Raw genomic sequence first — 27,330 nt, 5'->3', positions numbered from 1 at the left:
TCCGTTTCCTTGGCCTCACGACGTGGATGGGGCAGGCTTCAAGAACACTCGGATCAAGAACGGCTCCACTGGAATGCGGCCATCTGGTGTACTTTGCGTCATCGTTTTCTTACTGTCGTTGGTGGTTGCAAGCTCCGCTCTGGAATCAGTGTCGATGAATATCACTACAAAGACTGTGGACGGGCTGCCGATGACTGTTCCCGTTACTATGCCGACATATCCGCCGAGTGAAGTGGATATTGACATTGATATGTCCGAAAAGAAAGGCGGTGGTGGACATGGAGGAGGAGGAGGTGGTGGTGGTGGTGGCCATGGTTCTGGTGGAGGCGGTGCAAAACCTGGTGGAGGTGCTCCTGGAGCTGTCGGGCCAGGTCATCGCAACACGGCAGCACGGCCGGCCATCCCATGGCTCTTTCAATTTCTGGTCTGAAAGATACCTTTCCATAATGTTAGCTATTATCCCGCGGTATCAGTAGCAGGCGAGTTTCGAGTCAGATCTGAAGCATGTGCAATGATCGTCACAGGTGTGTTTAGGCTGTCGGTCTAAGATTTCGAGCGAAAGGGTGGCGGATTGTCTTCTTTCTTTCCTCTTGCTGTGTGTACGATGAATGGGCACAAATATCATGCAGGTGTAAGGCTGTGGGTGGATTTGGATAGCCAATTTAAAGGATGTACATACTGTCCATCATGTCAGTACAATCAAAGTGAAGTACGCGAAACTTCGTGAAGACATTGATAGGCTCAGACTTGCCTTTTTTAATATCGAATCAATGGCACCATATGCGTAGAGGATATCCTAACTATTGCTAGATAGGAAAGCCCCGAGGATAAGCATCGGTGCCTCAACCGCTTGCTCGGTTTGTAATCATAGCCAAAGGGAAAAGGAGGAAGAAAGAGTGACTGACCTTATCGACTTAGAACATGCGTGCCTTTGGTCTTGCCCGTCTCCATTTTGGCAGTGCGAGCGCCGAATTGTATCGCACGCTTCTTCTCTGCAGCTACTCTTTTCATGCCCAATTGCCATGCCAACAAACGAAGTGCCCGCTTCCCGGGTTCGAGCAGCTGTGCAGGGTCTTCGCTATCAGTGACTTGCTCCAGGCCGAAATCGCATTTGGACGTCACCGGAAGACGGAGGGCTAATGCGATGAAGTCTTCGTCGAGGTACGGAAATCGGACTTCTCTACTGCTGTTGCTGATCACGCGATCATCACGACCCAAGTTTCTCTTTCCCAGACGACTGAAGTCGAGTTCCAGCTCTTCAATTAGGCCAGGGTACCTGCGCCGAGCAAATGCTGTAGCGTGTCGTTGGTACCCACCGAAGAGCTCATCAGCACCGAGTCCTGAAAGGAGTACGTGCGCGGTTGTGGAGTAGGGCTCAGCTTTGGCCTTGCCCACAACCTGCGACAAGCCGACTCCGCGGGAAGCGAAGTAAAGTGCGTATGATATGGACAGATCCATTTCTGTGTTGTGGGGATGCATCAATGCCATGACGGTGCTGCGATGAGCTTGTGTCTCGGTGTACGGTATGTTGACCTCGACGAAGCGCCACTCACGTCCAGGACAGATCTCTACCAGCTCTGCAAGGGATGATCGTCCAGTGATACGGTCGGGACAGAGCTCATAGGGACTGGCGTTTGGCTCGAGATTGGAGTGAATCCGAGGATTCTCAAACGCGACATTGAGCAGGTCGACAGGTTCGCTTAGTGGTAGGAGGTCGTGACACATGCGCGCGAGAATTGTGCAGTCCAGACCACCAGAGAAAAGAACGGCTACGCGTGTTTCTCCCAGGACTCCAGTCTTCGGTTCGTCAGTCACCGCCTCACGTATGTGTTGAACGCGCAGTTGGAGTGATCTTTCCAACGACGCCCTTAGTTGTTCTACTGCCCCAGCATCTTGTGAAGCAGAGTTGCTGTCTATAGTCTGATTCATGACTGGGAACGGTAGAGTCTGAATCTGTTAGCAGAAGTCGTGTGCCAGATGACTTACCTACGAAAGACAAGTCAGAGTCCTCCTCTTGATCTGAGCGGCAATGCGGAACTCTCGTTCCTGGGAACGAGTTTGACGTTGGGTCTGCCAGCTCTACGTCTACAACATAGATACCATCGGCTTCCACCTCGGCCCAAGACTCACCAGAGGCATTATCGCACACGCTAGAGAGTACAAGGGTGCCATCAGGGGTAGACTGTTGGAGTAGCGATCGCCTTCCTAGGCAGTCGCGTCCGTAGTAGATGCGTTTGTGAGATGCATCGTAAAAGACGAGAGCATATGGGCCTCGCACGACTGACAGCAGCTCGATTACGCGTCGCATAGACGCCTCGCGCGTTCCAGTACATGCGTCCAGAAGTTTGGCAAAGACTAGCTTAGAGTCATTACCATCAACTGCATGTCCAGCAACGCTCCACGCCTCGCCGTTCCAGCAGAAGACGGAGCCGGTCGTATCATCCCTAAGTGGCTGCTCAACGATGTCGTTGCCGCGGAGAGCAAGAACCGTGGACAGGAAAGTCGCGTGAAGACGCGTTGAGACGTCCTTGGCGCTGGATTCGATAATGGTCTGGTGCTGCCCTGTGCTGTCTGGCCCTCTATTCCGGAGCAGTTGCTGGGTGTTGGCGTCAGGTGTCACGTGTCCAGTCCGACTGAGCGAGAAGAAGATGCCGCACATGGCTGGGCTGATGAGATGGCGACGCAGGTTTGGTGTTGGCAGTGGCACGGCTGCAGTTGCTTGACGCGCTAGCGGCGGTGGCTCGGAGACTCGGCTTCTAGATGCCGGGAGACCATGCGGACGATTCACACACGCAGGCGCAGCAGACGTCAATCACCAAGGCACTTGACTTATATTCCCCCTGCGAGAGCTGTTGTGAGCTCTATTCCAGACCCATGGACGCTTGATCAACCACCCACAACCCATCCATAATCCCCGTCGCACTCGGTCTATGTCTCCCCCGAACGCAACTCCGCAACCCGATGCAGCCCACGACAGCCACGCCGAAAGGGAGCTAGACAAGCTGAACGACCAGCACGATGTAGCCACGAGCAACCAGAGCGCGCCTTCCGCAGGGCAGCCTACAGAGTCTGAAGCACCGACGGATGACGCGAACACGGCGACGGACGCGGGGCAGCCTAGCCATGTCGAGGCCCAAGACGAGGGGCATGCTGGCAAGGAAGAGCCGACAGATGGGGTAGAGAAGGCACCTGAAACATCAGAGGAGACGAATGCTGCCCCAACAGGTCTCGAGGAATCCCAAGAGAAAGACACAGAATCTGCGCAGCCAGCATCTACCGCGCCGATAGAGGAGCTCACCACCAAGACAGAGAACACGGCGCTGGACCGAGCATCAACACCACCGCCGGAGCTCAGCGAGAAATCAGCAGGGAAAGCGCCCATACAATCACCGTCGCCTCCTCCTCCACCGCCAAAAGACGACAAATACCTCACAACCAGCAACGTGCCCAGCCGAACCACATCCCCAATGTCGCAGGAACGATCGAGTGGGAGAAACTCGGAAGATGCCGCAGCCGACGACTATGGGACGAACCATGACGGCACAAGCGACGCGGTAGACAATTCGCAGGAGGAGATACAGAGCATCATGGATCAGTTCCAAGGGGATAGTGGGCCTGGCGAGAATGAGATCATGTCGCCTAGGTTGGAAATCGCGAACCCCATGTTGGAGTCGCCGTCGACGCCGTACCCACCGCGAAGATCAAGTCTCGTGCCGCTCGACAAGCCCTTGCCCGTTCCGGCTGACGATTCAGCTTCGACCGCCCCGCTCCAATCACCTCCTCCTCGCACATCCTCCCTACATCGCGTAGGGACGGGCACTTCATTCGCCGAACCGTCATCGCCCAGTGCACATGCCTCCAAGTACAAGCCAGCGCAGCCAGCACCAGAGCCCGAACCAGACCTACCCTTCGACTTCCACCGCTTCCTCGAACAACTACGCCATCGGACAGCAGACCCCGTTGCCAAGTTCCTGCGCTCTTTCCTGCTCGAGTTTGGAAAGAAGCAATGGATGGTACATGAGCAAGTCAAGATCATCGGCGACTTCCTCGAATTCATCAGCAAGAAGATGGCACAGTGTGAAGTTTGGCGGACCGTCTCAGACGCCGAGTTTGACAACGCGAGAGAAGGCATGGAGAAGCTGGTCATGAACCGGTTATACACACAAACGTTCTCGCCTGCGATTCCTCCCCCAGAGCCGGCATCACCACGTAAGGGTCGACGGAGGCAGGAGCCGCCGGGACCAGGCCGAAGGGGGCAGCACCAAGAGGATGTAGAGCGGGATGAAGTCTTGGCGCAGAAGGTGCGCATATATAAATGGGTCAGCGAAGAGCATCTGGATATCAAACCGGTAGGCGAGAAGGGTCGCAAGTTTTTGCATCTCGCCCAACAGGAGCTATTGAAGATCAAGAGCTATCGGGCGCCTAGGGACAAAATCATCTGCATCTTGAACTGCTGCAAGGTCATCTTTGGCTTTCTGCGGACGTCAAACTCTGATCAATCAGCCGATGCTTTCGTACCACTGCTCATTTATACAGTACTACAAGCGAACCCCGATCATCTCGTCTCCAATGTACAATACATTTTGCGGTTCCGGAATCAGGACAAACTCGGTGGGGAAGCTGGCTACTACATATCATCGTTGATGGGCGCCATCCAGTTCATCGAGGGTCTCGACAAGACGTCATTGACAGTGACAGACGAGGACTTTGAGAAAAATGTCGAAGCAGCCGTGTCGGCCATCGCTGAGCGTCACGCAGCTGAAGAGGCCGAATCTTCATCATCATCCGCATTATTGCATCCTACTGCGCCTGGTCACAAGCGTATGCCGTCACCCCATTATCATCATATAGCGGAAAAGACGACACCACTGCGACCAGAGCTTACACAAAGAAACTCCATGGAGGCAGAGACCGCAGGGCCGAGACGGTCAACAAGTCTGAAGGATCGCAAGTCCGAAGCGGAGCAGCCAGAGGAAGAGAACGCAGCCGTTGCAGGCCTACTGCGAACTATACAACGGCCGCTCAGCACCATTGGTCGTATCTTCTCCGACAACGATACAAACCATCCGTCTGGACCTGCAGCGGCCCAGAAACCACAATTACCGCCACGTGCGTCAACAGAGTTTCCCGGCAACATGAGCGAGAAGCAACGCCCGTCGCATGACGAAGACCGGCAAAGGCAGAGGTTGACGGCTGAAGACGCCGCAGCGCGACAGGCTTCAGCTGAAGCAGAGGAAGCGAGGCGCATACAACGGCAGGAACACAAAGTCGTAGTCGAGACGCTGACAGGCATGTTTCCCCAGCTGGACCGGGATGTCATCGACGATGTCGTGCGGCAGAAAGAGGGCCGGTAAGTTCTTTTTCGATTCATTCCATGCATGTTGCCAGATACTAATGATTGTTTAGGGTCGGTCTTGCAGTTGACGCATGTTTAGCATTAGCGAATCCTTGATAGACTTATTTATCTTCTCGGTCGAGTTCTTGGAGAAACTTGGCCTTTTCATAGTGAACCAAGAGCTATTTGACGTTGCTTCATCTACACTATTCAGCATTTCCATATCGTACTTGTGCTCACCGCAGCAAGAGCTCAAACATGCTATCTATTCGTCGTTCGCAGTTCTGTAGTTCGCGTGACCCTTGAGAGCACATGACTCTCCATTGGGAGACATGGCAAACGATGGAAAGATACCCTTGGTACGCATTTCCACAGCTGACGCGAGAGTATGTGATATATCTTACGCGGAAAACAAGAGCGTTTACTATGCCATGTGCTTGTTCGCGTTTGTGTGCTTTGAACTTCTCTGTCCAGTCTTCCTCGTTCTCTGATATCTCTCACTCTTTCAACATTAATTCCACATTCAGGCATTACTTCTACAGGCTACTTCTCATAAGAAAGCCTTTATTCTCTTATCAAGTACAGCGAAGTAGGTTCAGCGCCCTGCCGATAACCATGTTCGGTCACCACTACTCGCTCCTGCCTGATCCGCGCGGGCCACCGATCGAACGCGAACTGCGCGCTCTTTCACTTTCACTTTCACTTCTCCACCATCTGATCTCGAGCTCACCTGATCCAATGACGCAACACCGCCTCGCTTATTTCGCACAGCCGATACTTTGTTCCGCGATAGCAAATTTGGTGTCGCGATCCTGCGACCCTGCCTCCTTCAACACTACCACCCAAAACACCCACCTCTTCTTCATTTCTTGAACTCCTACTACTTCACTCATCTCCTGATTACTCCTGATACACTCAAGTACTTTGTTTGCGCTTCGCGCACCCCACCGCCATCATGTATTCCATGTTCCTGGTCCACGCTCTTCTCCTCATTGTACTGTCCTATCTTCCCGTCGCCCACCATGTCTCTGACGTGTTGTTTCGCCATGTTCTCCACATCAATATCTTCGAGTTTGAGCTGCAAAAGCATCCCTCTGAAGACATCGTTGCCCTTCTGTGAGTAATACCCAAGTGTGAACCATGTGTAGGACGTACACTGACTCCATAAACCAAATTTCAGGCGAATAAACGCACTCTCTGCCTTACTCGCCCCACTAATAATCTACATCTACTCCCTTTACTTTCCTTCTCGCCATTCCGGCAAGGACCGCCCATCAGATTTCTCGATCGACATCACATGGATCGTACGATCTCTTCATGGGATGCGAGTCTGGTGTTTTGGCAAGAAGAAACCCCAGACACTGTCTCTCTCCGACTGCAAGCAGTTCTACAGGAGCTTCTCGAAGATGGTAGATCTGTCAGACGCGAGGAAGAAAGCCTCCAAGATGTCGCGGAAAGACCTCCACCGGATCAACCGGAACAATGTCAGTCGTTGCCTTCATAATAGCAAGATTCGCCTGGACCGGGAAAAACTTGAAAAGATCCAGCACGCCTTGGAAAACAAGAAGCTTTCACTGTCGGTTACTGCATTGAACGACGTCATCAACTCTCTCTTCTCCGATCTCATCAATCCTTCAACCTACGATTCACTACACACTTCAAACCTGGACAAGCTCAAACAAGTACACGAGTCTGTTACACGGTCCGATACGACTAAAGATACCCGGATCCGTACACTTGTGGCCGGTCACAACGACGTGTCGGAAGATCTTCGCCACAAGAATGCGGAGCTCGACATCGCTCGGACCGAAGCATCTGATCAAAAGGATGACTGCCAACGATTGGAGGCGCGACTGCAAAAGCTGGCCGACAACAAGTCAAAAATCGAAGAGTCATTTCGCAAATGTAGGTACGACCTGCGGCAGGCTGAGTTCAATCTCACCGAGAGTTCTCGAAGAGTGGCGAATCTCGAGACTCAAATTGAGCGAACGCGTATGTCCGCACGAGATGCCGACGAGCGCGCAGAAAGTATCAACGACGAACTTCAGGATGCCAACCGCCAGCTGAGAGACTCCGAGCGCGAACGTGCAAAGCTTGAGGCCGAGTGCGATCGACTTCAGACTGAGTTGAAGACAAGCAAAGAGCAGTTGAACGGTGAAGCGGGTCTTGAGAAGAAGACCCACGATCTGAACGCTGCTCACGAGCAGATTCACCAGCTACAAGTCGATGTTTCCCATCTCAAAACTCAACACGCCAACGCCGTTGCCGACAAGGACCGTGAAGTTAGCTCCCTCAAAGAGCACCACGCAGCCATCATCTCCAGTAACGACAAGGACCAACAGGAAGAGGTCAAGAGCCTGCGCACCCAACTCACTGCGACGATCACTGCGAAGGATACGGAACTCGAAGTATCACGCGCTCGACACCTTACTGCCATCAAGCTCAAAGACGCTGAGCTCAAAGCCGCCATCGTCGCTCGAGACAGTATTCAGTCGGAGTACCTTTCCAATCAGCTCGCTCACGTAAACCTGCAAAAAGACGAAGACGCCAAGAAGCTGGAACGTCTACGCATTGAACATTCCACCACTATAACCCGCAAAAACGAAGAGCTCGGCATCGCCGTATCTCGCCATGACGATGCAATGCGTGAGCTCCGTGGACAGTTCGACTTGGTCACTCAGCAAAAGGAGGACGAAGCCAATAAGCTGAAAGACTTAAGCATCGAGCACACGGCCGCCATGGCCCTCAAAGACCAAGAGCTCGACACCATTGCGTCTCGCCATGAAAGCCAGATGCAGGAGCTGCGTGAAGAGCTCCATCTGGCTAAGGAACAAAAGGCCAATGAAGCTAAGAAGCTGCAACACTCACGCTCCGAGCATGCTACCGCGATCAATCTCAAGAACGCAGAGCTGCAGGAAGCACACTACGAACTCGTCATCGCCATCTCTGGCAAGGAATCAGAGATCGGCACACTTCACACAAAACACGCCGCCGCCATCTCTGGCAAGGAATCAGAGATTGGCTCACTCAACACCGAGCACGCCGCTACTATCGCTCGCAAGGATGCCGAGCTCAAGAAAGCCCACGACGACTACGCCATCGCCATCTCTGGCAAGGAATCAGAGATTGGCTCAATCCACACCGAGCACGCCACTGCCATCTCTGGCAAGGAATCAGAGATTGGCTCACTCCACACCCAACACACCGCTGTCATAGCCCGCAAAGATGAGGAGCTTGAAGCACTGCGTAAAGACCTCGACATGGCCAAGCTCAACAAGCAACCATCCTCAACCGATGGTCTGAAAGTCCTTGTCGATTCACAGCAAGAGACAATCCTTTCCATGACAAATGAGTGGAATGCAGTCTACGGCATCATCGAAAACGTCAACATGTGCCTGCCATCCGTCCTGAAGAGGTTGGGCAAGCCTTTGAACGATCGCCTTCCAGAGATAAGGGCCAGAATGCGACGCGACTCTGAATGTAAGCTCAGAATGTTCTTTACCAAAATACCCCTACTAATTAATTGATAGTCAGGCCTGCGGAGCACCTGGGTGACCTTGAGACTGCGATGAAGATACGTCGTGGACGGTATGAGCTGGAAGGAACGTTCGATCACCAGTGGGAGTTCTTGAAGAAGTTTGTTCCTGCACTTGTGGAGGCTCATCCCGACGTCAAAGAGCTGGCTAAGGCCATTGATGACACTTTTGACCGGCTTGAGGAGCAGGTGGTCCAACCCACCAAGGCGCCTACAATCGCGCCCGCCCCAGCGAAGGCGACCCCAGAGAAGCCCCCGAAAGATACATGTGCCTGCAAGTATCGTTTCTTGGTGACGGATAGCCAGGATGCCTGCCGCGACCATCTCGACGGGTGCGATGACTTCGCGAAATGGACCCCCGAGAAGAAGAAAAGCCTTCTGGGTAAGCTCGGTTTGACTGGCTACCAGCAGCCGAAGCAGACAAAGCCGAAGGCAGAGTCGATTACGTGCTGGCACTGCGAGCGTGAATTCGACAAAGCACACGGGCAATGGTTCCACGGCTCTCATGTCAAGGTAACATTATCCTAAACAATATCTATTCAGTGCATTGCTAACATACATGCGTTCTAGGTCTGCAAAAGGGGCGCCCCCAGCTTCGATGATGTCCCCGGCTCGAGCACACCAGGACCGAAGACTCCCGTCACCACACCTTCCAGACGCGCCCCCGTGATCGAGCACGGCTGGCAGAATACCGGGTCAGCGAAGAAGGCAGAGACATCAGACTTTGTTTCTAGTGGCATGGGAAGCAGCAAGTATGCGCGCCGATAGATTCTACAAGGCTCTAGGTCCTTGGCCCGTGGAAGGGAGCAAGGACATTGAGTAGAAAGAAAGAGACGGAGACTATACCAATCAGTGCGACACCACTAAACTGGGTGTCGTCATTGATGGCGAGGTATAGGACGGATACAGTGCAATGGACGACGATGATTTTGTTGGATTGTTTTGGGTTTGCGATGGCGTTGATGGAGCAGTTAGTGTTTCGATACCCGTAGGATAATCTCAAAGTTTGACAGCACACACGGGTAACAAAGCCTATACAAATCAATAGTTCAGGTACCTGGGATTCCGTGACTTTGGCTACAGCAGTGATGAGGGTATCGGTGTCTTCCTGGACTAGTGCGGTGTTCGATTGGGATCTTCGCGCACTCTAACTGCAAGATGCTGGTGTGCGAGGCTGGTTGTCAGACCTCTGCACTGCATTGGGCGGTAAGAGCATATTCCGTTGAGTAGCTTCTCGTCGTTAGGTAATGGATGTCAGGTTGGCCACATCGAGCAGTGGCGGTGAAGGAGAACATTGTGCGCAGCTCTTTCAAGTGGGCTCGTCGAAACATACTGAGTAGTTGTCTTCTTGTCGACAAGTACCGAACTGGCAAGTGCGGCTCCAGCCTGTCAGGCAAGCTGGCGTTGGCGTTGCCAGGCCGAGTCACGACAGCGAAGAGCCACTGTGACTATGACTCCACTTCGACTGTCTGGACGCATGGAATAGGCTTCTTCGCTGTGGAGACGCCGCTGGGAATCGACTCGCAACGAGAATAGGGGACACCCACGACGCAGGTCCGCGGCTTCGCGCGAAGGTAAGTTCCGCGTTCGATAGACCGGCCAGTCCATCTCGTCACGTTGTCACAAATCTCGTCATCAGCACCAGTCTTTTCAAGGACGAAATCGAATCCTAGCAGCTGGAATGCGATTGGCGAAACATCCAAGCATCGCCACATCTGGGTATGATGGCAGATCTCCAGGGATCCAGAACCGTAGCATAAACTTATTTGTTTGTTTGCAACGGACGACAGGGTCTCCAAACCCCAAAAGGGATGTGCCAGAAACGACGATGCGAATGTTGCCGGGTAGTTAGTAAGGAAGAGGCTCATGCGCAATTAAAGCTTGAGTAGTCGGGCAGTCCTAGGCCAAAGTCGTCGGTCGGCAAGCTCAGGTACCACTCCAAACTCTATGGCGCACAGGCCGGGTCGCTTTAGCCGGCTGCCGCGGTGTTCCTGGACAGAGGTAAGCATTGTGTAGCTATTTTCGATGCGACGTCTCTTCGTTATCGCAGCTGCTGATGAGAATCTCTGTTGGGAGAGGCGGAGGATGACGGATGTCAGTCGCGACGGTGCTGGTGGTGGCTGAAACAAGCCTAGCGGCACTCCTGGAACGGCGGATTCCACCACCTAACTGCAGCCAAGATAGCCGACCTCACGAACTCCTGCTTGCGCTACCACCCACATCGGTGTGCGACTCGACGACATCACGAATAAAGGATGCGCTAATGCTACTATTTTCCCCTCGAACGACCCGAGCTCAATCCACTTTAGTTTCAAGGCCGCAAGGCTGCACATTCGCACGGTGCGGAGAAGCCAGGCTAACCTTCCCTCCCTGCGCACATCGGGGCATCTCCCGCAACTCTAACCTGCTTTACCCTCACTCTACCCTGCGCAGCTCAGGCATCTCCCGTCTACCTGCCGTCGATCCCGCAGCAGATAGCGTGAAACCGACAATCTAGACAACCCTTCATCACTCTTTCAATAGAGTCACTATGTTTCGAAACGAAGCTACTGTGAGGCTCGCCACCATCATGCTCAGGGGCCACTCTGGTCACTGACTACGGCTGTCTACTACCTACGAAAGGTCTACCATGCGACTCAGAACCCTCGAGTATAAGACCTCATGTTCCCAGCGCCAAAAGTAAAAAGGCATCAGCTTTGATCTCATCTACTTCACACTTTCGCTTTCAGCAACCAACAACACTTTCGTTACTACTCTACTCGACTTTATTAGTCCTTACTATCGTTTGTGCAGAGCACTTCACTTCTATCACATTTTTACTCGATCTCATATCGCCAATCGTCCAATACTCGACTTTCGTCAAACACATCAACAACAACAACAGCAAACATGAAGTTCCAAATCGCTCAGGTTCTTGCTATCGCTAGCATCGCTACTGCTCTCCCTACCAACTACGGCTCCGGCTCTGGCACCACCCCAGCTGCTCCCATCACCACTGGAACTTCTCCCAGCTACGGATCTGGCTCCAGCTCAGGCCCCAGCTACGACTCTGGTGCTTCCGATGAGACTCCCAGCAGCGGCAGCGGCGGAAAGCCCAGCTACGGCGGTGGCATCGGTGCCGGTCTTCCTGGACTTGGTGGCTCATCTGGTGGCAAGGGCGGCCTCGGTGGCATGATCGGTGGCTTCATGCCCGGCGGCGGCAAGCTCCCTGGCCTTGGTGGCTCTACTGGTGGCAAGCTTCCTGGCATCGGTGGTGGCCTTGCCATCCCCGGCATTGGCGGCGCTGCTGGTGCTGGAGGTGCTGCTGGTGGCAAGGGTGGACTCGGCGGCTTCGGTGGCCTCATGGGCGGACTTGGCGGCGCTGGCAAGGGCGGACTCGGTGGCCTCGGCGGCCTCATGGGCGGAATCGGCGGTGGTGCTCACGGAGGTGCCAACGGCGGCGCTCACGGAGGTGCTGGTGCCGGTGTAGGAGGAGGAGCTGGTGCTGGTGTCGGTGGCTCCGTTGGTGGAGGTGCCCACGGCGGTGCTGGTGCTGGCGTTGGAGGAGGAGCTGGTGCCGGTGTCGGTGGCTCAGTCGGTGGTGGAGCAAACGGCTCTGTCGGCGGTGGTGCCAACGGCGGTGTTGGTGCTGGTGTCGGTGGCGGTGCATCTGGATCCGTCGGTGGAGGTGTAGGAGGCTCCGTTGGAGGTGGTGCCAACGGCGGTGCTGGTGCTGGCGTCGGTGGCTCTGTTGGAGGTGGTGCTTCCGGCTCTGTCGGAGGTGGCGCTAACGGAGGTGCTGGTGCTGGTGTCGGTGGCTCAGTCGGTGGTGGTGCTGGTGTTGGCGGTTCCGTCGGCGGTGGTGCCAACGGCGGTGTTGGTGCTGGTATCGGTGGCGGTGCTCACGGTGGTGCCGGTGTTGGTGCTGGCGTCGGCGGCGGTGCTCACGGTGGTGCTGGTGCCGGTGTTGGCGGCTCTGTTGGAGGCGGTGTTCACGGCGGTGCTGGTGTCGGTGCCGGTGCTGGTGGTAACGCTGGTGCTGGTGTTGGCGGCTCTGTTGGTGGCGGTGCTTCCGGGTCTGTTGGCGGTGGTGCTGGTGCCGGTGCTGGTGGATCTGGCTCAGTTGGAGGTGGTGCTTCCGGCGGTGCTTCTGGCTCTGTTGGAGGCGGTGCTTCCGGCTCTGGATCTGGCTCCGGCTCTGGCTCTCACTACTAAGCGGTTGTAGCTGAAGCATCACGCATGCTTCTCTGTACATTAGACTCTGGATTGGACGAACGTTAGGATTCGAGATATGACTTTTAATTCATCACTTTACTTAAATCTTTTACTCTTTTGCAACACTACTTTGACTCTCTATTTTGCTTGACTCAGACGAAGCAACTCCTTCTATCAGTGATCCTCATAATCACAGGTAAGCGGCAGACTCAAGAAACAATACAGCTCCGTTGTTGCCACTGGGTCGGACCTTACTCCAACATACCCAGCACAGCCTCCCAAGGCCTCAACTCCAGCTTCCCACTCTTCGCCTTCTCATCCAGCTGCCTCTCGTCATAGTTGCCAGCAACCCACTTCTTCACTTTGAGGTCACCCATCTTCTCCCACACTGTCTGCTCTCCACTGAAGTTCAGCACAGTAATAAACGCATTCTTCTCACTCCACCGCCGATACGCAACGACCTTCTGATCCTCCATATCAAGCATCTCGAAATCACCGTACACGAAGACATCCTTGTTCTCCTTGCGACACTCGAGACCGCGCTTCCAGAATGCACGCACGGAGAGCATACCGGGCGAGGGTTCAAGATTTGCGAGTTGAGCTGCGGCGTTGATGCTGGGATAGTCGTCGTTGACGCGCATCCAGGGTTTTCCGCTGGTGAAACCGGCTTGGGCGGATGAGTCCCATTGCATGGGTGTTCTGGCGCTGTCGCGAGCTTTGCGTTGCTGTATAATTAAGAATAAGTAGTCAGCTTATGTCTCATTCCCTATCTTACACACTGGGCTTACCATGATCTTGGCTGCTAAGGCCTGCTTTTCAGCATCGCCGGGGTAGAGGTCGCGGTACTTCTTGAAGAAGTTTATGCTTTCAATGTCCTTGTACTCCTCGGGTTTCCACTCTTTAGGCACGTTGCGCATGCCAATCTCCTCGCCCTGGTATACGTATAACGTTCCGGCAAGGGTAGTTTGCATCAAGCACAACAATTTTGCGCCATACTCGCGCCACTGGTCGCTATCATCGGTGAACCTGCTTACACTTCGGGGCTGGTCATGGTTTTCCACGTAGAGCGAGTTCCAGCCGTCGCGCTCGAGCATAAGGCGCTGCAGCCTGTTCACAATCTTCTTCAGATCACGCGCATCCCATGGCTGTAGAGTGTACTTGAAATCGCCCGGTACGTTGTCGATGTCGACCAAGTCGAAGACGAATATCATGTTCAACTCTTCGTTTTCGGCACCGACGACTTTGATGACTTCGTCGTCATCGCGGACGAATGGCATTTCTCCAACGGTGAGCGTATCGTATTTTGAGAGCACGTCGCGCCGAAGTTCCTTCAACCATTCGTGTAGTCTTGGGCCATTGGCGTAGTATTTATCGCCAGGCTGGTACTTGTTGTCTTTGACCGAAATGGCCGCATCAGGGAACGTCTGTACCTTCGATATCATGTTGATGACATCCATGCGGAATCCAGAGACACCCCTGTCGAGCCAAAAGCGGAGGATATCGTGTACGGCTGCGCGTACATCAGGGTTTTCCCAGTTGAGATCCGGCTGTTCGGGCGTAAAGAGCGATAGATAGTACTCCTGGGTCTTCTCGTCCCAGGTCCACGCAGAGTTGGCCTCTCCTAGGATCTGCGCCCAGTTGTTTGGAGGCAGGCGATTTCCATCAGCATCGTACTTTGCAGGCTTCCAGATATACCAGTCGCGTTTCGAAGATTGCTTTGATGAACGCGAGTCCAGAAACCATGCATGCTCTTCCGATGTATGGTTGACGACAAGGTCCATGACGAGCTTCATGTCACGCTTTTTGACTTCTTTGATGAGGTTGTCAACATCGGCCAATGTGCCATAGCTGGGATCGATGTCCTCGTAGTCTGCGATGTCGTACCCCATATCCGCTACAAAAAGTCAGCATCTGGTTCACACACATCTTCCGCACACAGAAGTTACCTTGTGGGCTCTTGTAAATCGGCGAAAGCCATATCACGTCGACACCAAGGTCTTTCAGGTAGTCAAGCTTTTGGGTGATGCCAGGGACGTCACCCCAGCCATCACCATTGCTGTCTAGAAACGAAGCAGGGTAGATCTGTTATCCAGTCAATGTTTGCATTGGCATAATGGTGGGTCGTCCATACCTGGTATACCACCGCTTCTTTCCACCAGCGGTGCTTGTCGGTTCCGACATATAGGTCTTTCTTTTGTGACATCCTGGCAATTCTGCGCGATGAAAGGAGACGTGATGTCGTGAAGTTTCGTTGTTTTTAGCATTGCGAGATGCGGTGCATAGTGGTTCACGTCATAGCCGTATGTGGGCCGAGCCAGTCGCGATGGCCAACAGATGTAGTGCATCTCAACGCGTGGATTCTACGTGGGGCGCGTCAACCCTCCCGATGTCGCGGGGTAGCCGTTGTGCCGACACCCAGCCACTCAGACGGAGACACCAGCCTCCCCCTGGTATTCTCCATTTCGATCCATCTGCAAATGTGCTTTCAGCAGCAACGTGCATCGTAGCCTAGTGTCATTCGCGCAATATGGTAGATACTGTGAAGATCGCGTTGGCTGGCGTAGCTCACGCGCCAAAATACGTCACTAAGCGGCTGCACGGCTAGGCACGCGACCTCCTACCCTCCACAGAAACCGGATGAATGCTACCGTGCAACACGTACCTACAGCAACACTCCATGTTGCCCTCGTATTCTTAAAGCTTCAGGAACCCCACCGAATCCGGTCCGATAACACGAACGAACAGCTTACATCCAAACCAAGAGCACTCAGGAGCTATGACGTACGATAACGATGCTGAGGAAAGAGGCACGTCCGGCTCGCGCACTCCGCTTCTAGGAAGATCAGCACACCAGAGGATAGGGCAGGAGAACGAAGGCCCTAGATGGACCTTCACGAGTGTGCTACAGTTCTTTGGTGGTGGCATCTATGCTCCTGACTCCACCACGTATGACCCCCTGGAGATATTGCTCAACACCGAAGACGCAGACGAGAAGGACGAACTCACCACGCTATGGCGAGACAACAAGCTCAGTGAGCTCAACTTCGTCGGTGTTGTGGTAAGTCTCGATCTATTTTCGTGGTTAATGCACTCGGGGACGCGCCTTCTACATGGCGCATGCTTCACGCCCAATCGCGACATGGTTAGGATGGGCACCATCCGTTGCATTGGCTTTCCTCAATCAACATCAACCCTCTCGATAGCATCCGACATGCTAATACATGACAGGCCGCCCTTTTAGCTGGCGTTCTCACGTCCACCGGAAGCTGGCCGAACATCTTGCCAAATGGGAAGGAATCGCCATGGTCTGTGCGCACATCGTGGTACTGCGGTATCATATTGTCGCTTTTCAGCATCCTTACAGCTGCTGATCAGACCGTACGGCTGCACCGCCTTTCATCACATCGCGATGGATTGGCCAATATTCGAAAACTGATTGCCAAGACGAACGGCGAGAAGAGCCACTCATCCAAGACTGGACGTCGGACACCTAGCTTACTACAAATCGTCACATGGCAAATGCCAGTGATGTTTTTGACCTCCGCTACTGTTTGTATGGTCGTTGGAATGTTTTTGCATGTCTGGTCGGCGACCACGCACCTGCACCATCCAACACTGTGGGACGATAATACCAAGGTACGTTCTTATGATATCCGTTCTACATAATGTTCTGACTCGTCCAAAAGGTTGCCGTCACGTTCAGTACTGTCGCTATCCTCGCAATGACGCTGTTCTTCGTCGGTCAGATTTCGCTTTACTCTCCAATTCGACAATGATGTCATACCCACGGACAGATGTTGAACAGATCTGAAATTTTGGGGGAGCCCATACTCGGCTTAGGCCTTCGAAGGCCTTCCTTCATACCACTACAAAGACGATTTTCAGCGATTTGGTTCCAATTCCACAGGTGTTTCTTCATTACTCGATTACTAGCAATCCCCATTCTGATTGTCGTGATTGCGCTGGCCTCCGCAGTGCCGTTTGCTCAGTGCGCCTGACCTAACCACACGATTAATTCAAGGGTATAAAGCGACGGAAAGCGCCTTCTTCAAGACTTCTCTAGCCAGTCATTCTGCACTTCGTCAGGCAAACGCATTATATAACGCTGATGTCCACCTGTTTCACTACTCGAGCAAATTGGCCTCCGTCATTGCGGGGTTTCTCTTTCTACAGATAGGGCTTGGCTCGTTAAATCCCACGCGACCAATACAAACTCTCACATTAGCTCACCGCATTTGTTCTATACGTTGCTCACAGACTCAACCACGACCTTTATACCACAAAGTCTTCCCCCACACCAGCAATTTCCTATATACAATCCGCTCAAGCAACATCTCATGGCGACGGTATCAACAGCGGGCTCGTACGAGCAGTACAAGCTTGACACCAAGCGCTTCATCTTCTGGCTCATCGACACTGCGAAGAAGCGGGACTACGACATCGCTGATCCAGCCGACACCCAGCAACCCTCGAGACGGCTGAAAGGCCAAGCGAGGAAGCAAGCAAAGCAAGTGACCAACCGAGCGACCGCGTCGAAGACCAATTATGTTATCTCGACGGAAAAGATCCTCGACTTGGCGAAACATATCGCAGACCATGAGGAGACCTCGACAATGCCCAAGTTTGTTTGGTACTCCTACAAGCGGGCCGTGAGAACGCGCCAGGCCTACGCCGACCGCTATGCCCAGGAAGAACTGTCGGAGACGGCTTCAGACGATGGCCACATCTACTTCCTGTGGCTGTTGAAACACTGCCACACGATCCTAAAGAAGAAGATCGCAGTGCAGGCGGTCAGCCGACCGGAGACTGCGGCACCTGCGCAACTTCGATTTAACATCGCGACTGAACCGACATCAGCGCCACCTCTCCTTCCAGTACCTGGATCCGCACCGCAGGCTTTTGGTGATAGTCAGGAGACCGTACCGGAAGAAATCGCGGCTGCTGAGGCCGAGCGAGAAGCAAAAGGTCATAAGCTGGATGAGCTGGCTCGGAAATTTGAACTCGACATGAAGGTCAAACAAGACGCGGAGGCTGAACTCGAAACGAAGAGGAAAGCCAAAGACGAGATCGCTTTGAGGAAGTCTTGCCTGGCGGACGATATGCGCATCATCGTCGAGCAGTTGGAGTCCGACTGGAACGACACTCACAAGGCCGATGGCGATGAAGATTACTTGGATGAGACCCGAGCTACTCTCATGACGGAAGCTGCGTTCCATCTCATACGCCACACGGAAGAGGCCTTGGTAAAAGAAGCTCATGAGAAAGGGCTGCCGCCATTTGATCCCTCTCTCGATGATGATGACTTCTTTGGCAAGACCTCAAAAGCGCTCAGAAAGATTGAGGCGGAGCGACGTTCACAACCAGGGGAGTATTTGTTCTTCGCATCGCGGTCGATCATCCAAGATGATGTCGCGAACCGGCATTCAAACGAGGACTACGACTTCCTAGTACACTACTTGTTTGAAGCCGCACTGGAACCAGTAAGTCTTCCTTGGTCTACCAAAAGTCTGTTCCATATCCCCACTGATTACTGACCATTGTATAGCAAGCTAGAAGGTCACATGAGGAACAGTACCAGATGCCACTACTAGCAGGATCACTAGACGCTTTGTCTCGCGCATACGGTTCGCTAGGCTCTTTCGGCTTCATCTCAATGGTTTTCATATTCGCCGCCGAGTTGATGATCAGAATTCGAACGAAAGACCAAAACCGTTCGCTGAGGGATTACATACCAATGTCACGACGGGCGAGGGGTGAAGAAGCCCAGTTCGCATCTTGGCATGAACGGGGAATCCGCTTCCCACATCTACTTCAGCAAGTCACAGACTCAGGGTATACACACCGAGGTCTGATCTTAGACCGGCCATTCTCTCATGCCCGGTATGCTAAGATGTGGAAGTTGGCGCCTGAGCATCTGTTCTGCGGTTTGCAGAACGACTACCCGTGGCCGGTGTTCAGGACTACCGAAATTGAAAAAGAGTGGATGATGAACCTCAAGATGAGGAACGTCAGCAATGGTCATGGCAATGAGTCTGCGCGTCAAGCGGCTGCCGCTCGGCACATTCTTCCGCCACAGGACGGAGACTTCTTGCGTAACACCATTCCGACTCTGAGAGCGAAGCTTTCCCTGGTTCACCTTTTGCTGCGCGAGGAAATGGGACTCGGCTTTGCCAATCTCAGCCCGCAAATGTTCGCCATAGCCCATTTGTACAACTGCTTCCAAAAGCGGGGCTGGATCAGCGGGCGCTGGCCGGAGCTTGAGCTCATCATGGACCGGCATTCGAAGAAGATCTTCTCCACCGCAATACCCACGAAACCAGATGAATTTTACTCGCGCCTGCTGCTTGTAGCCGGGTACTCAACCACGTTCATCAAGAAAACTCGGAATACAGACAAGGATGTTTACAGTCGCCGCGATTTTGGGAAAGGCACCCACAAGACGTGCGAGTTGGAACCGCTTCCGATGACGAAGATTCTCCGCGACTATGTCCACCAGAGGGAAACGGGAGTGCGCACCTGGTATCGCATGGATGAGGAGATGGCCAAGCACAGCAAAAGCTCTTCGCGGACGCAAGGTTCTGGCGACCTGAACATCTTGTCGTTCATCCAGGAGCTTCGCAAGTCGGCAGAGCTTCCTCGCGTTCTGGACCGCCTGGAATTTGACTACATCAGTCTGACGTTGCAATGCAACGAACTTTGCGAGAAGATCGATACCGAACAAGCACAGCTTAGCGCTACTGGAGGGAAAATACACAAAGAGGCGGACTGGAAGTCGCCCACCAGCGACGGGTTCATGATTGTGGCAACGCTCCTTGGAGATCTCGACCGCGTTGTGATGAAGAAGAAGCGCAATCCCAAGGGAAACATGGACATGGCAGATACGACCAATGTCGTTGACGCAGCTGTTCGAGTGATGCAAGGCTTTCTGGATGGGCTGAAGTAGGAGAAGAGGCGGACGGTCTGATTAGGCAGTTGACTTGAACAATGATACCCCAAATAGCATCTTCGCGGAGTAACTCGGATGGACCGTGATTGGAAAACTTCCCGTATAGCAACGATGCATCAAATCTCTGACCCCACACCATCTTCGCTTCACGGCTGGTTCACTGCACTGATATCAGACCGGCTCCCCACCTGTGTAACAATTCAGCTCATCTCATCTGTCGTGTAAAACTTACTCCGCATCTCTGCAACCCGGTTGAGATCCCAAAATGCACATCCGCCAATCACATCGAGGCACACGGGCTGCGGCTGACTGATGGCTCGGGATCACAACGCCACTAATAAAGCTTCGTATATGCACTCCAGATGTACTGTACCCGTGGAATGGTGTGATAGTTTCCCGCACCGGCTGGAATGCTGGGAGCCAGAAGTATCGAGAAAGCTTAAGACCGAGCTAGAGTCTCGTGTGGTAGTGCCAGTGAAGTGTCTCAACCTCAACCTTCTGCAACATGCGTCTTCTCGACCTCTATTCCGCTAGTCTTTTCTTGCTCGGCGCAGCATCTGCGTACGGCTATCCAAGCAGTTCATGTGAAGACTTGGCCTTGGTACTTCCCAACCGCACTTTCTTCCCCGCAGCATCAACCTACAACGCATCTATCCAATCTTATCCATTCCTTCAACTTCGGCTGCATCCATCATGCATTGTCCGTCCAACATCCGTAGAAGATGTAGCAACCGCCATCAATGTTCTGCGAGTGAGCAATAGCACCAAGTTTGCGATCAAATGCGGTGGTCATAACGCGAACGTCGGCTTCAACAATATTGATGATGGCGTCACAATCGACATGCAGAGCATGAACAAGGTCGAAGTCGCGAGAGGAGATCAGGTTGTGAGGGTCGGTGCGGGAGCGCTGTGGCAGGACGTTTACGACGAGGCTGAGAAGCGGGATCTGACGGTACTTGGAGGTCGCATTGGCGTCGTGGGTACAGCTGGATTCCTGACTGGAGGTAAGCTAGGATTCTTGTAACCAATCTTTGAAACTAGGAGACTAACCAACAACGCGCAGGCGGGATATCTTTCTTCAGCCCAGAGCGTGGATGGGCATGTGACGGCGTCGTCAACTTCGAGGTCGTACTCGCAAGCGGGAAGATTGTCAATGCCAATGCAACATCGCACTCTGATCTCTTCGCGGCGCTCAAAGGAGGGCAGCTCAACTTCGGTATAGTCTCTCGCTTTGACTTGGATGCCTTCCCTGCTGGTCCCATCTATGGTGGAAGAATCGTTTTCGGGCCCAATGCCACGACGCCTTTGCTTTCTGCATTTACCGAGTTCAAGCTCGGGGAATATGATCCATATGCAGCGGGCTGGATCACTGTGCGATACAACCATACGGCAGCGACGTTCACCCCAGTGAGCATCATGTGGTACACACGGCCAGCGCAAAGGCCTGGGGCACTGAAGGCGATTTTCGAGACCAAGCCGCAAGTCATAAATGGCATGGTTGAAGCTCCCATTAGTGAGCATACTAGGAATGCATCGAGACAAGTAGCCGCGAATCCTCAGCGCACCATCTGGGCAACGACCTCTTTCGCCATCTCGCCAACGATCATTAATCGCATTCACACCTTGTGGAAGCGGATCGTACCTGAGATTGCAGCACAATACGCATACGCCAAACCAGTCGCGGAGATAACGTTCCAAGCTCTTCCTGCACCACCTCGCAACGGCGCATCGCCCAACAGCTTGGGCTTTGAACCGGAAGAGACGCCAGAGAAGGATCTGGTATTCCTGCAGATAATCTTCACATTTGAGGACGCTGCCGCTACCGATGGTTTCGAAGAGGCCTTGAAGGATCTGGTAAAGCTAGTGGAGGGACTGACGAAGGAAGAGGGTGTTTTCCATCAGTACAAGTACCTCAACTTTGCAGCATCGTTCCAGGATCCGCTAGACAGCTATGGTGGGGTTGAGTTGGGGAAGATGAGGGAAGTGGCGAGGAAGTACGATCCAACGGGTATTTTCCAGACGCAGGTGCCGGGAGGGTTCAAGCTGTTTTGATACATGTGGGCAGGAATGTATGGAGGAGGGACGGGCGTGGAGGCATCGCGCGGGCGCGTCGGCGAGGTGGGACGCGTCCACGCCCGCGGGTGCGGGCGACATCGTCTAACCCCAAACCGGGTAGTGCAGGGGTGAGTTCCATCAAACCTACGCAACCACGACCGCCGTCATTTCGTTAGAAACTTGCGTCCAATATATCGAATGCTTTGCTTGTTGCTATGAACTCTGGGCGATGTATCAGTGTCATTAAATATGGAAAGTTCCAAAGAAGGCGGATGTCAAGGCGTTCCCCGCTGAGCCGCCCGCGATGCTGGCGATTTAAAACGCAAATGGGTACGTGTAACTGCTCCTGTGCTCTGAGTTCGCAAGACGATGGTTGATCGAGACCTCACAAGGACTACCTTTATCAATGATCGCGATTAGTATCGCTTCTAGCCTTGCTTTGTTACCATACTGAACGCTTTCCCGAGGGCCTCAGATGGCACGGTGGACATCTCGAACGACACGTTCCATCAACTCTTGATACCACTTGCAGGATCGCTGGCAACCTACCGCTGTCCGTCTGCCTAGATTGGTCAGATCGAGAAGAAATGGAGACAGTGAAGGGCCCATGGAAGTGGCGTCTCACATTCACTGTCATGGGAATCGCCTTGCAAATAGTCTCTCACTGCAAGTAACTTGTAGCACGGCCACAATATCTATACAACTCTTGGGAAAGAATTTGCCATAAGCAGCCGTGTTGCGCATCAAAAACTCTTCTTCTCGCCGCATCAACCCAGCTGTAGGTACAAAACTTCAATCACAGTCAACCTTGGAACACATCAACAATCACCTCACAAAGTCCACGGGTTATCAGTATTTACTTGGAACCCTCGATCAGCCTTTCAGTACTTCGAGATCGGCAGTCACACCCATACCTCGGCAGTTTACTACACCAACACCGCGCATATTCACCGCGTCAAGATGGATCCTGTAACCATTGTTCTTTGGGTGTTCGTAGCCCTGCTAGAGATCTGGCTGGTCTTCGCACTCGCCTACGCCGGGCTGCAGAGATACGATGGACGCAACTTCTTCGAACGATTCGTGGCCGCTTTGCTATTCCGGTTGTAGACGACGGAGTGGAACGAGGTTGACGCATGACGCTGGATGGAGAACACACTTGGTGGGAATGGGGCGTTGCGAGAAATGAAGTGGATTTATCGGAATGTCACGCAGGGTATACGACGACGAAACATCACGCAGTATGGCCAGAGATAGGCTGGATGTGAAGGAACTCTATATTTGTTACATGTCCCTACAACTGCAGTTCGTTCACCATTTCCTCCCCTGACAACCCTGCGAGCAAATTCTTGACACTCTCCGTAGCCATCTGTACCCGTGTCTCAATCGTAGCGCTGCCAATATGCGGAACAAGCACAGCTCTCGGCTGTTTCAGAATCGGGTGATCAGCTGTGATGTTGGGCTCATTCTCAATCACGTCCAGCCCAGCACCAAATATCTGCTCTTGATCCAGCGCCGTTACCAGTGCATCGGTGTCGATGATGGGGCCTCGCGCGATGTTGACGATAACAGCGAGCTTCTTCATCTTGGAGAAGAAGTCTGTGCTTACGAGATGCTTGGTTTCTGGCGTGAGGGCGCATCCGACAACGACTACGTCGCTTTCTTGTGCGAGCTGGTCTGTGCTGTTCGCCGGCTCGATGGGGATGGTAGCGTTCTTGATCAGACCGAAGTGGTCCTCTTTGACGGGCTTGCCAGGCTTGGACGTGAGATAAATGACCTTCTTGATGCCGAATGGCAGCAATCTCAGCAAGGAAGCCTGCGCAATCCTCCCGAATCCCAAGAAGCCGATAGTTGATCCTCGGATCTGCGGGCCAGTCATGAGCAGTGGATGCCATGGCATCTGAGGCCACTCGCCCTTTGCGACTTTCGTCATCGACTCTCCACCTCTTCTTTGGGCCATGAGAATAAGCATGATCGTAAGGTCTGCTACGGCGTCGGTGAGACATGTTGGCGTGTAACCGAGACGTACGTTGCGTTTCTTCAGCGCATTTCGGTCAACGTGGTCGGTTCCGACGGAGAATGAAGCGATGGCTTTTAGTTGCGATCCGGCTACTTCTAGGAGTTCTTCATCGATTTTATCTGTGAGCATGACTAGGATTCCGGTTGCACCTTTGGCATTTTCAAGAAGCCATGGGCGCGGACATGGCTGCATGCACATCGTCAGCAAACCGTCTTCTCGCCAGTGATAGAGACCTACCTTTTCGGATTGCCATTGCACAACTTCCAATTCTTCCTTCTTCGCATCCAAGAGTCCTTGAGCCTCGTCAATCAATTGTCGCGTTACAACGACTTTGGTCTTCGCCATGTTGGTGTTGATTCGTGCAGCTGAGGGGTCACCGCGATCGGCGTTGGGCGGGGTAGAGCTCGACTTCGTCGCAGTAGCACCGTCACGAGGAGTTGGTGAGATGTGCAGAGAAACTTGCGATAATCTTTGCATTGGAGTTGGATATGTGTGAAGCGGTCACTGTCTCAAAGAGTCCATCTTTACAACTTTGCTGCCGGGCATCATTGGCCCGAAGCATCCGCCAATGAGCGTTAGAGCAGGAGAAGCGAATCCACCCTCGGATGAGTCGTCTCCTTGCTTTCCAATGCTATCATGAACCAGGAGATGGAGAGTCGCTTATCAGACGTCGTGGAATTCAGAACGTCGAATTGGGTATATTTGAAGCAACGCCCGTCGCCGCCCACGTATCGCGCTGGAAAGTGACGCTCCCAAAGTAGCAGGTACAGCCGATGCGCGCCCCACTCTCACCATATCACCTCTTCTCCATCTCTATCTTCGTTGTCAAATGTCTTGTTCAGCGTTGTAACTGTTACTATTCATGAAACTTGACACAAAGTAATCCCTCGAAACCCCATTGAGACCAGAGACAGGAACCACCAACCCGAAGTAGCCATGGAGGGACGAGCGCGCATCCCCGTCGCGCCACCCATCGCCAATCCACTGCCTTCGTACTGGCACGACCCCAAGTCTCATCTTGCAAATGTTACTGAACCAGAAGCCACGACTTCTACACATACCTACGACTATGTAATCATCGGTTCCGGTATCTCAGGCACAATGACCGCCTATAATGTCCTCAAAACCTGGCCAGACGCGCGCGTGGTGATGTTGGAGGCACGTGAAGTCTGCTCAGGCGCCACGGGTCGCAACGGCGGACACACCAAAGCGGCAAGCTACCGCAGCTACACACATCATGTGCAAGAGCTTGGTAAAGAAGAGGCATTAAAGATCGCCAGGCTGGAATATGCCAACATTGTTGAGACGCATTGCATGGCAAAGGAATTGGGCTTGAACTGCGAGAGTGAGTTCTGTAACACGGTCGATCTTATCTACGATAAGCCTACTTTTGAAGCTGGCAATATGGCGATTCAGATGCTGCGAGTTGATGCGGAAGAGCAGGAGAAGGAAGTAGGGAATGCTGCATGGTACCAGATCCATGAAGATATTGTGGATATACAGAGCAGATTCTCTGTTGCAGCGGAAAACAGCAATCCAACGATAGGAACGAAAGAGAAGCTGGCAGGCGCCTTCGAATACGTAGCTGGTCAAATCCACGCATATCGCTTTACGACAAATTTGCTCGCGGGGTGCGTCAAGAAAGGACTGCAGCTATGTACGAACACGCCAGTCCACGACATCCGTCCCTCGGCGAAATCAGAAGGCGAGAGCAGTAACCGCTGGGATGTGTGTACCCAAGAAAGTACCATCACATCCAAAAACGTCATCATCGCAACTAACGGCTACACACCCTACATCATGAAGGAGCTTCAAGGAGCTATCGTGCCAATGCGTGGACAAATCACCGCACAACGACCAGGAACCTCGACAAAGCTGCCAGACCCATTACCGACAACATACTCGTTCATCTACCGCGATGGCTACGAGTACATGATCCCTCGGCCCTTTTCAGGAGGAGGACAGCACATTGTTATTGGTGGTGGTTTGGGCCGTCTGCCTCAGGCCGGTCCGAGCGAGTACGGGACGGTTGACGATAGTACCTTGAACCCAGAGATCTCCAAGTACCTCAACGAGAGCTTGACTGGGTATTTCGGCGCCGAGATTTGGGGTGAGACGTCTAAAGAAGAGGCATCGCGCCGCGTGGTACAGGAATGGACAGGAATTATGGGCGCGACGGCTGACGGACGACCGTTTGTGGGTGAGGTGCCGGACAAAAAGGGCTTGTGGATATCCGCGGGCTTTAATGGCCACGGTATGGTGCTATGTTTGAAGTCTGCGGAAGCGTTGGTGAAGATGATGGAAACTGGAAGTATGGATGGGAAACCAGAGTGGTTTCCTGGGAGCTTTTTGATGACACAAGAACGATTAGAGAAGTGCAGTTTTCGTGGTCGTACCGATATGCAGGTATCTGAATGATGAATCTGATAAATCATCCGTTACAAGACACTCTGATTTTACTACAACATACCCAACGATAGTGCAGATATAATGTTCTGTTGTGCGATGACACCTCAACGTAACACAACTCTCGGTAACACACTTCTTTTTCTCTTACGATCTTTCCAGTCCTCCCTTGCCTGTGCTGGTAGGTAACAGCAAATGCAGAAGACTAAACCCCATGCAGCCCCGATCAAGTGTGCCACAGCATAAGCTTTCGGCCTCGATCGCTTCACGATGTCTTTTCTTTGTGTATGTCCAGGTCGTTCCCGCCGGAACCATTGGCACTCTGGACCTAGAGTTCCTTTCAGCTCTTTCACCCATTTTTTCTCAGTATAGAACATGTCGCGTTCTCCGTCTAAGCATCCATACGTCGTGTATTCCGGCCGAACCGAGCTGTGAACTTGTCCCGGACGCCTGGTGGCTATCGTAAAGTACACTTTTGCACCCCGTTCCTCGGCTTCAATAATCCAAGGACGCATTATTTGACAGATCTTGTGTATTTTCCGTGCCACACGAGGTATGGCTCTGGCTTTGAAGATGGAGATGCCTAGCTCGGTGCGGAAGGTAATGTCGAGTCGGAAGTTTGGGGCCCAGATGCAGTCCGAAAGGGCTTTCAAATCGGATGCGAGTGTTTTGACGTTGATAGAGTCGGAGCTTCCCTTGTCCAATGATCCCTTGATAGTCAAATTAGGAAGCTTCGCATCGCGTGGGGTACGTCCCGCTCCAAACATGTCCGCGCTGAGAAATCCTGGGAGCTTGGTCGGCGTACTGATCTTGAAGTGCGGGTACTTTTCGTAGAGTATGTC

At 53.1% G+C, this 27,330-nt stretch overlaps 10 protein-coding genes across 10 annotated transcripts; 7 read left to right on the top strand and 3 right to left on the bottom strand.

Annotated features, from left to right (window-relative positions):
* Positions 1-906: 906 nt before the first annotated feature.
* On the bottom strand, positions 907-2,659 carry J4E84_004903 (uncharacterized protein; the record flags this gene model as incomplete). Its single annotated transcript, XM_049387503.1, has 2 exons — positions 907-1,947; positions 1,991-2,659. 2 exons carry the CDS (start codon positions 2,657-2,659, stop codon positions 907-909), a joined length of 1,710 nt encoding a protein of 569 aa, XP_049244481.1.
* Positions 2,660-2,930: 271 nt separating this feature from the next.
* On the top strand, positions 2,931-5,452 carry J4E84_004902 (uncharacterized protein; the record flags this gene model as incomplete). The annotated part of the gene is made up of 2 exons (XM_049387502.1): positions 2,931-5,350; positions 5,407-5,452. 2 exons carry the CDS (start codon positions 2,931-2,933, stop codon positions 5,450-5,452), a joined length of 2,466 nt encoding a protein of 821 aa, XP_049244480.1.
* Positions 5,453-6,290: 838 nt separating this feature from the next.
* Positions 6,291-9,987, top strand: J4E84_004901 (uncharacterized protein; the record flags this gene model as incomplete). The annotated part of the gene is made up of 5 exons (XM_049387501.1): positions 6,291-6,451; positions 6,516-8,815; positions 8,866-9,383; positions 9,441-9,622; positions 9,924-9,987. The coding sequence occupies 5 exons, from the start codon at positions 6,291-6,293 to the stop codon at positions 9,985-9,987; spliced, it is 3,225 nt and encodes a 1,074-aa protein (XP_049244479.1).
* A 1,772-nt stretch (positions 9,988-11,759) lies between these two features.
* J4E84_004900 (uncharacterized protein) lies at positions 11,760-13,064 on the top strand (the record flags this gene model as incomplete). The annotated part of the gene is made up of 1 exon (XM_049387500.1): positions 11,760-13,064. The coding sequence occupies one exon, from the start codon at positions 11,760-11,762 to the stop codon at positions 13,062-13,064; it is 1,305 nt and encodes a 434-aa protein (XP_049244478.1).
* A 251-nt stretch (positions 13,065-13,315) lies between these two features.
* Positions 13,316-15,267, bottom strand: J4E84_004899 (uncharacterized protein; the record flags this gene model as incomplete). Its single annotated transcript, XM_049387499.1, has 4 exons — positions 13,316-13,789; positions 13,853-14,958; positions 15,011-15,146; positions 15,196-15,267. The coding sequence occupies 4 exons, from the start codon at positions 15,265-15,267 to the stop codon at positions 13,316-13,318; spliced, it is 1,788 nt and encodes a 595-aa protein (XP_049244477.1).
* Positions 15,268-15,840: 573 nt separating this feature from the next.
* J4E84_004898 (uncharacterized protein) lies at positions 15,841-16,840 on the top strand (the record flags this gene model as incomplete). The annotated part of the gene is made up of 3 exons (XM_049387498.1): positions 15,841-16,122; positions 16,293-16,700; positions 16,751-16,840. The coding sequence occupies 3 exons, from the start codon at positions 15,841-15,843 to the stop codon at positions 16,838-16,840; spliced, it is 780 nt and encodes a 259-aa protein (XP_049244476.1).
* Positions 16,841-17,401: 561 nt separating this feature from the next.
* J4E84_004897 (uncharacterized protein) lies at positions 17,402-20,007 on the top strand (the record flags this gene model as incomplete). Its single annotated transcript, XM_049387497.1, has 2 exons — positions 17,402-18,544; positions 18,610-20,007. 2 exons carry the CDS (start codon positions 17,402-17,404, stop codon positions 20,005-20,007), a joined length of 2,541 nt encoding a protein of 846 aa, XP_049244475.1.
* A 508-nt stretch (positions 20,008-20,515) lies between these two features.
* J4E84_004896 (uncharacterized protein) lies at positions 20,516-22,062 on the top strand (the record flags this gene model as incomplete). The annotated part of the gene is made up of 2 exons (XM_049387496.1): positions 20,516-21,014; positions 21,074-22,062. The coding sequence occupies 2 exons, from the start codon at positions 20,516-20,518 to the stop codon at positions 22,060-22,062; spliced, it is 1,488 nt and encodes a 495-aa protein (XP_049244474.1).
* Positions 22,063-23,356: 1,294 nt separating this feature from the next.
* J4E84_004895 (uncharacterized protein) lies at positions 23,357-24,559 on the bottom strand (the record flags this gene model as incomplete). The annotated part of the gene is made up of 1 exon (XM_049387495.1): positions 23,357-24,559. One exon carries the CDS (start codon positions 24,557-24,559, stop codon positions 23,357-23,359), a length of 1,203 nt encoding a protein of 400 aa, XP_049244473.1.
* Positions 24,560-25,018: 459 nt separating this feature from the next.
* On the top strand, positions 25,019-26,500 carry J4E84_004894 (uncharacterized protein; the record flags this gene model as incomplete). The annotated part of the gene is made up of 1 exon (XM_049387494.1): positions 25,019-26,500. One exon carries the CDS (start codon positions 25,019-25,021, stop codon positions 26,498-26,500), a length of 1,482 nt encoding a protein of 493 aa, XP_049244472.1.
* Between the last annotated feature and the right edge of the window lie 830 nt (positions 26,501-27,330).

Source organism: Alternaria hordeiaustralica (assembly GCF_023758085.1).
Source record: "Alternaria hordeiaustralica strain BMP 2776 chromosome Unknown scaffold_8, whole genome shotgun sequence".
NCBI lineage: Eukaryota > Fungi > Ascomycota > Dothideomycetes > Pleosporales > Pleosporaceae > Alternaria > Alternaria hordeiaustralica.
This window is presented reverse-complemented; position numbering and strand designations above follow the sequence as displayed.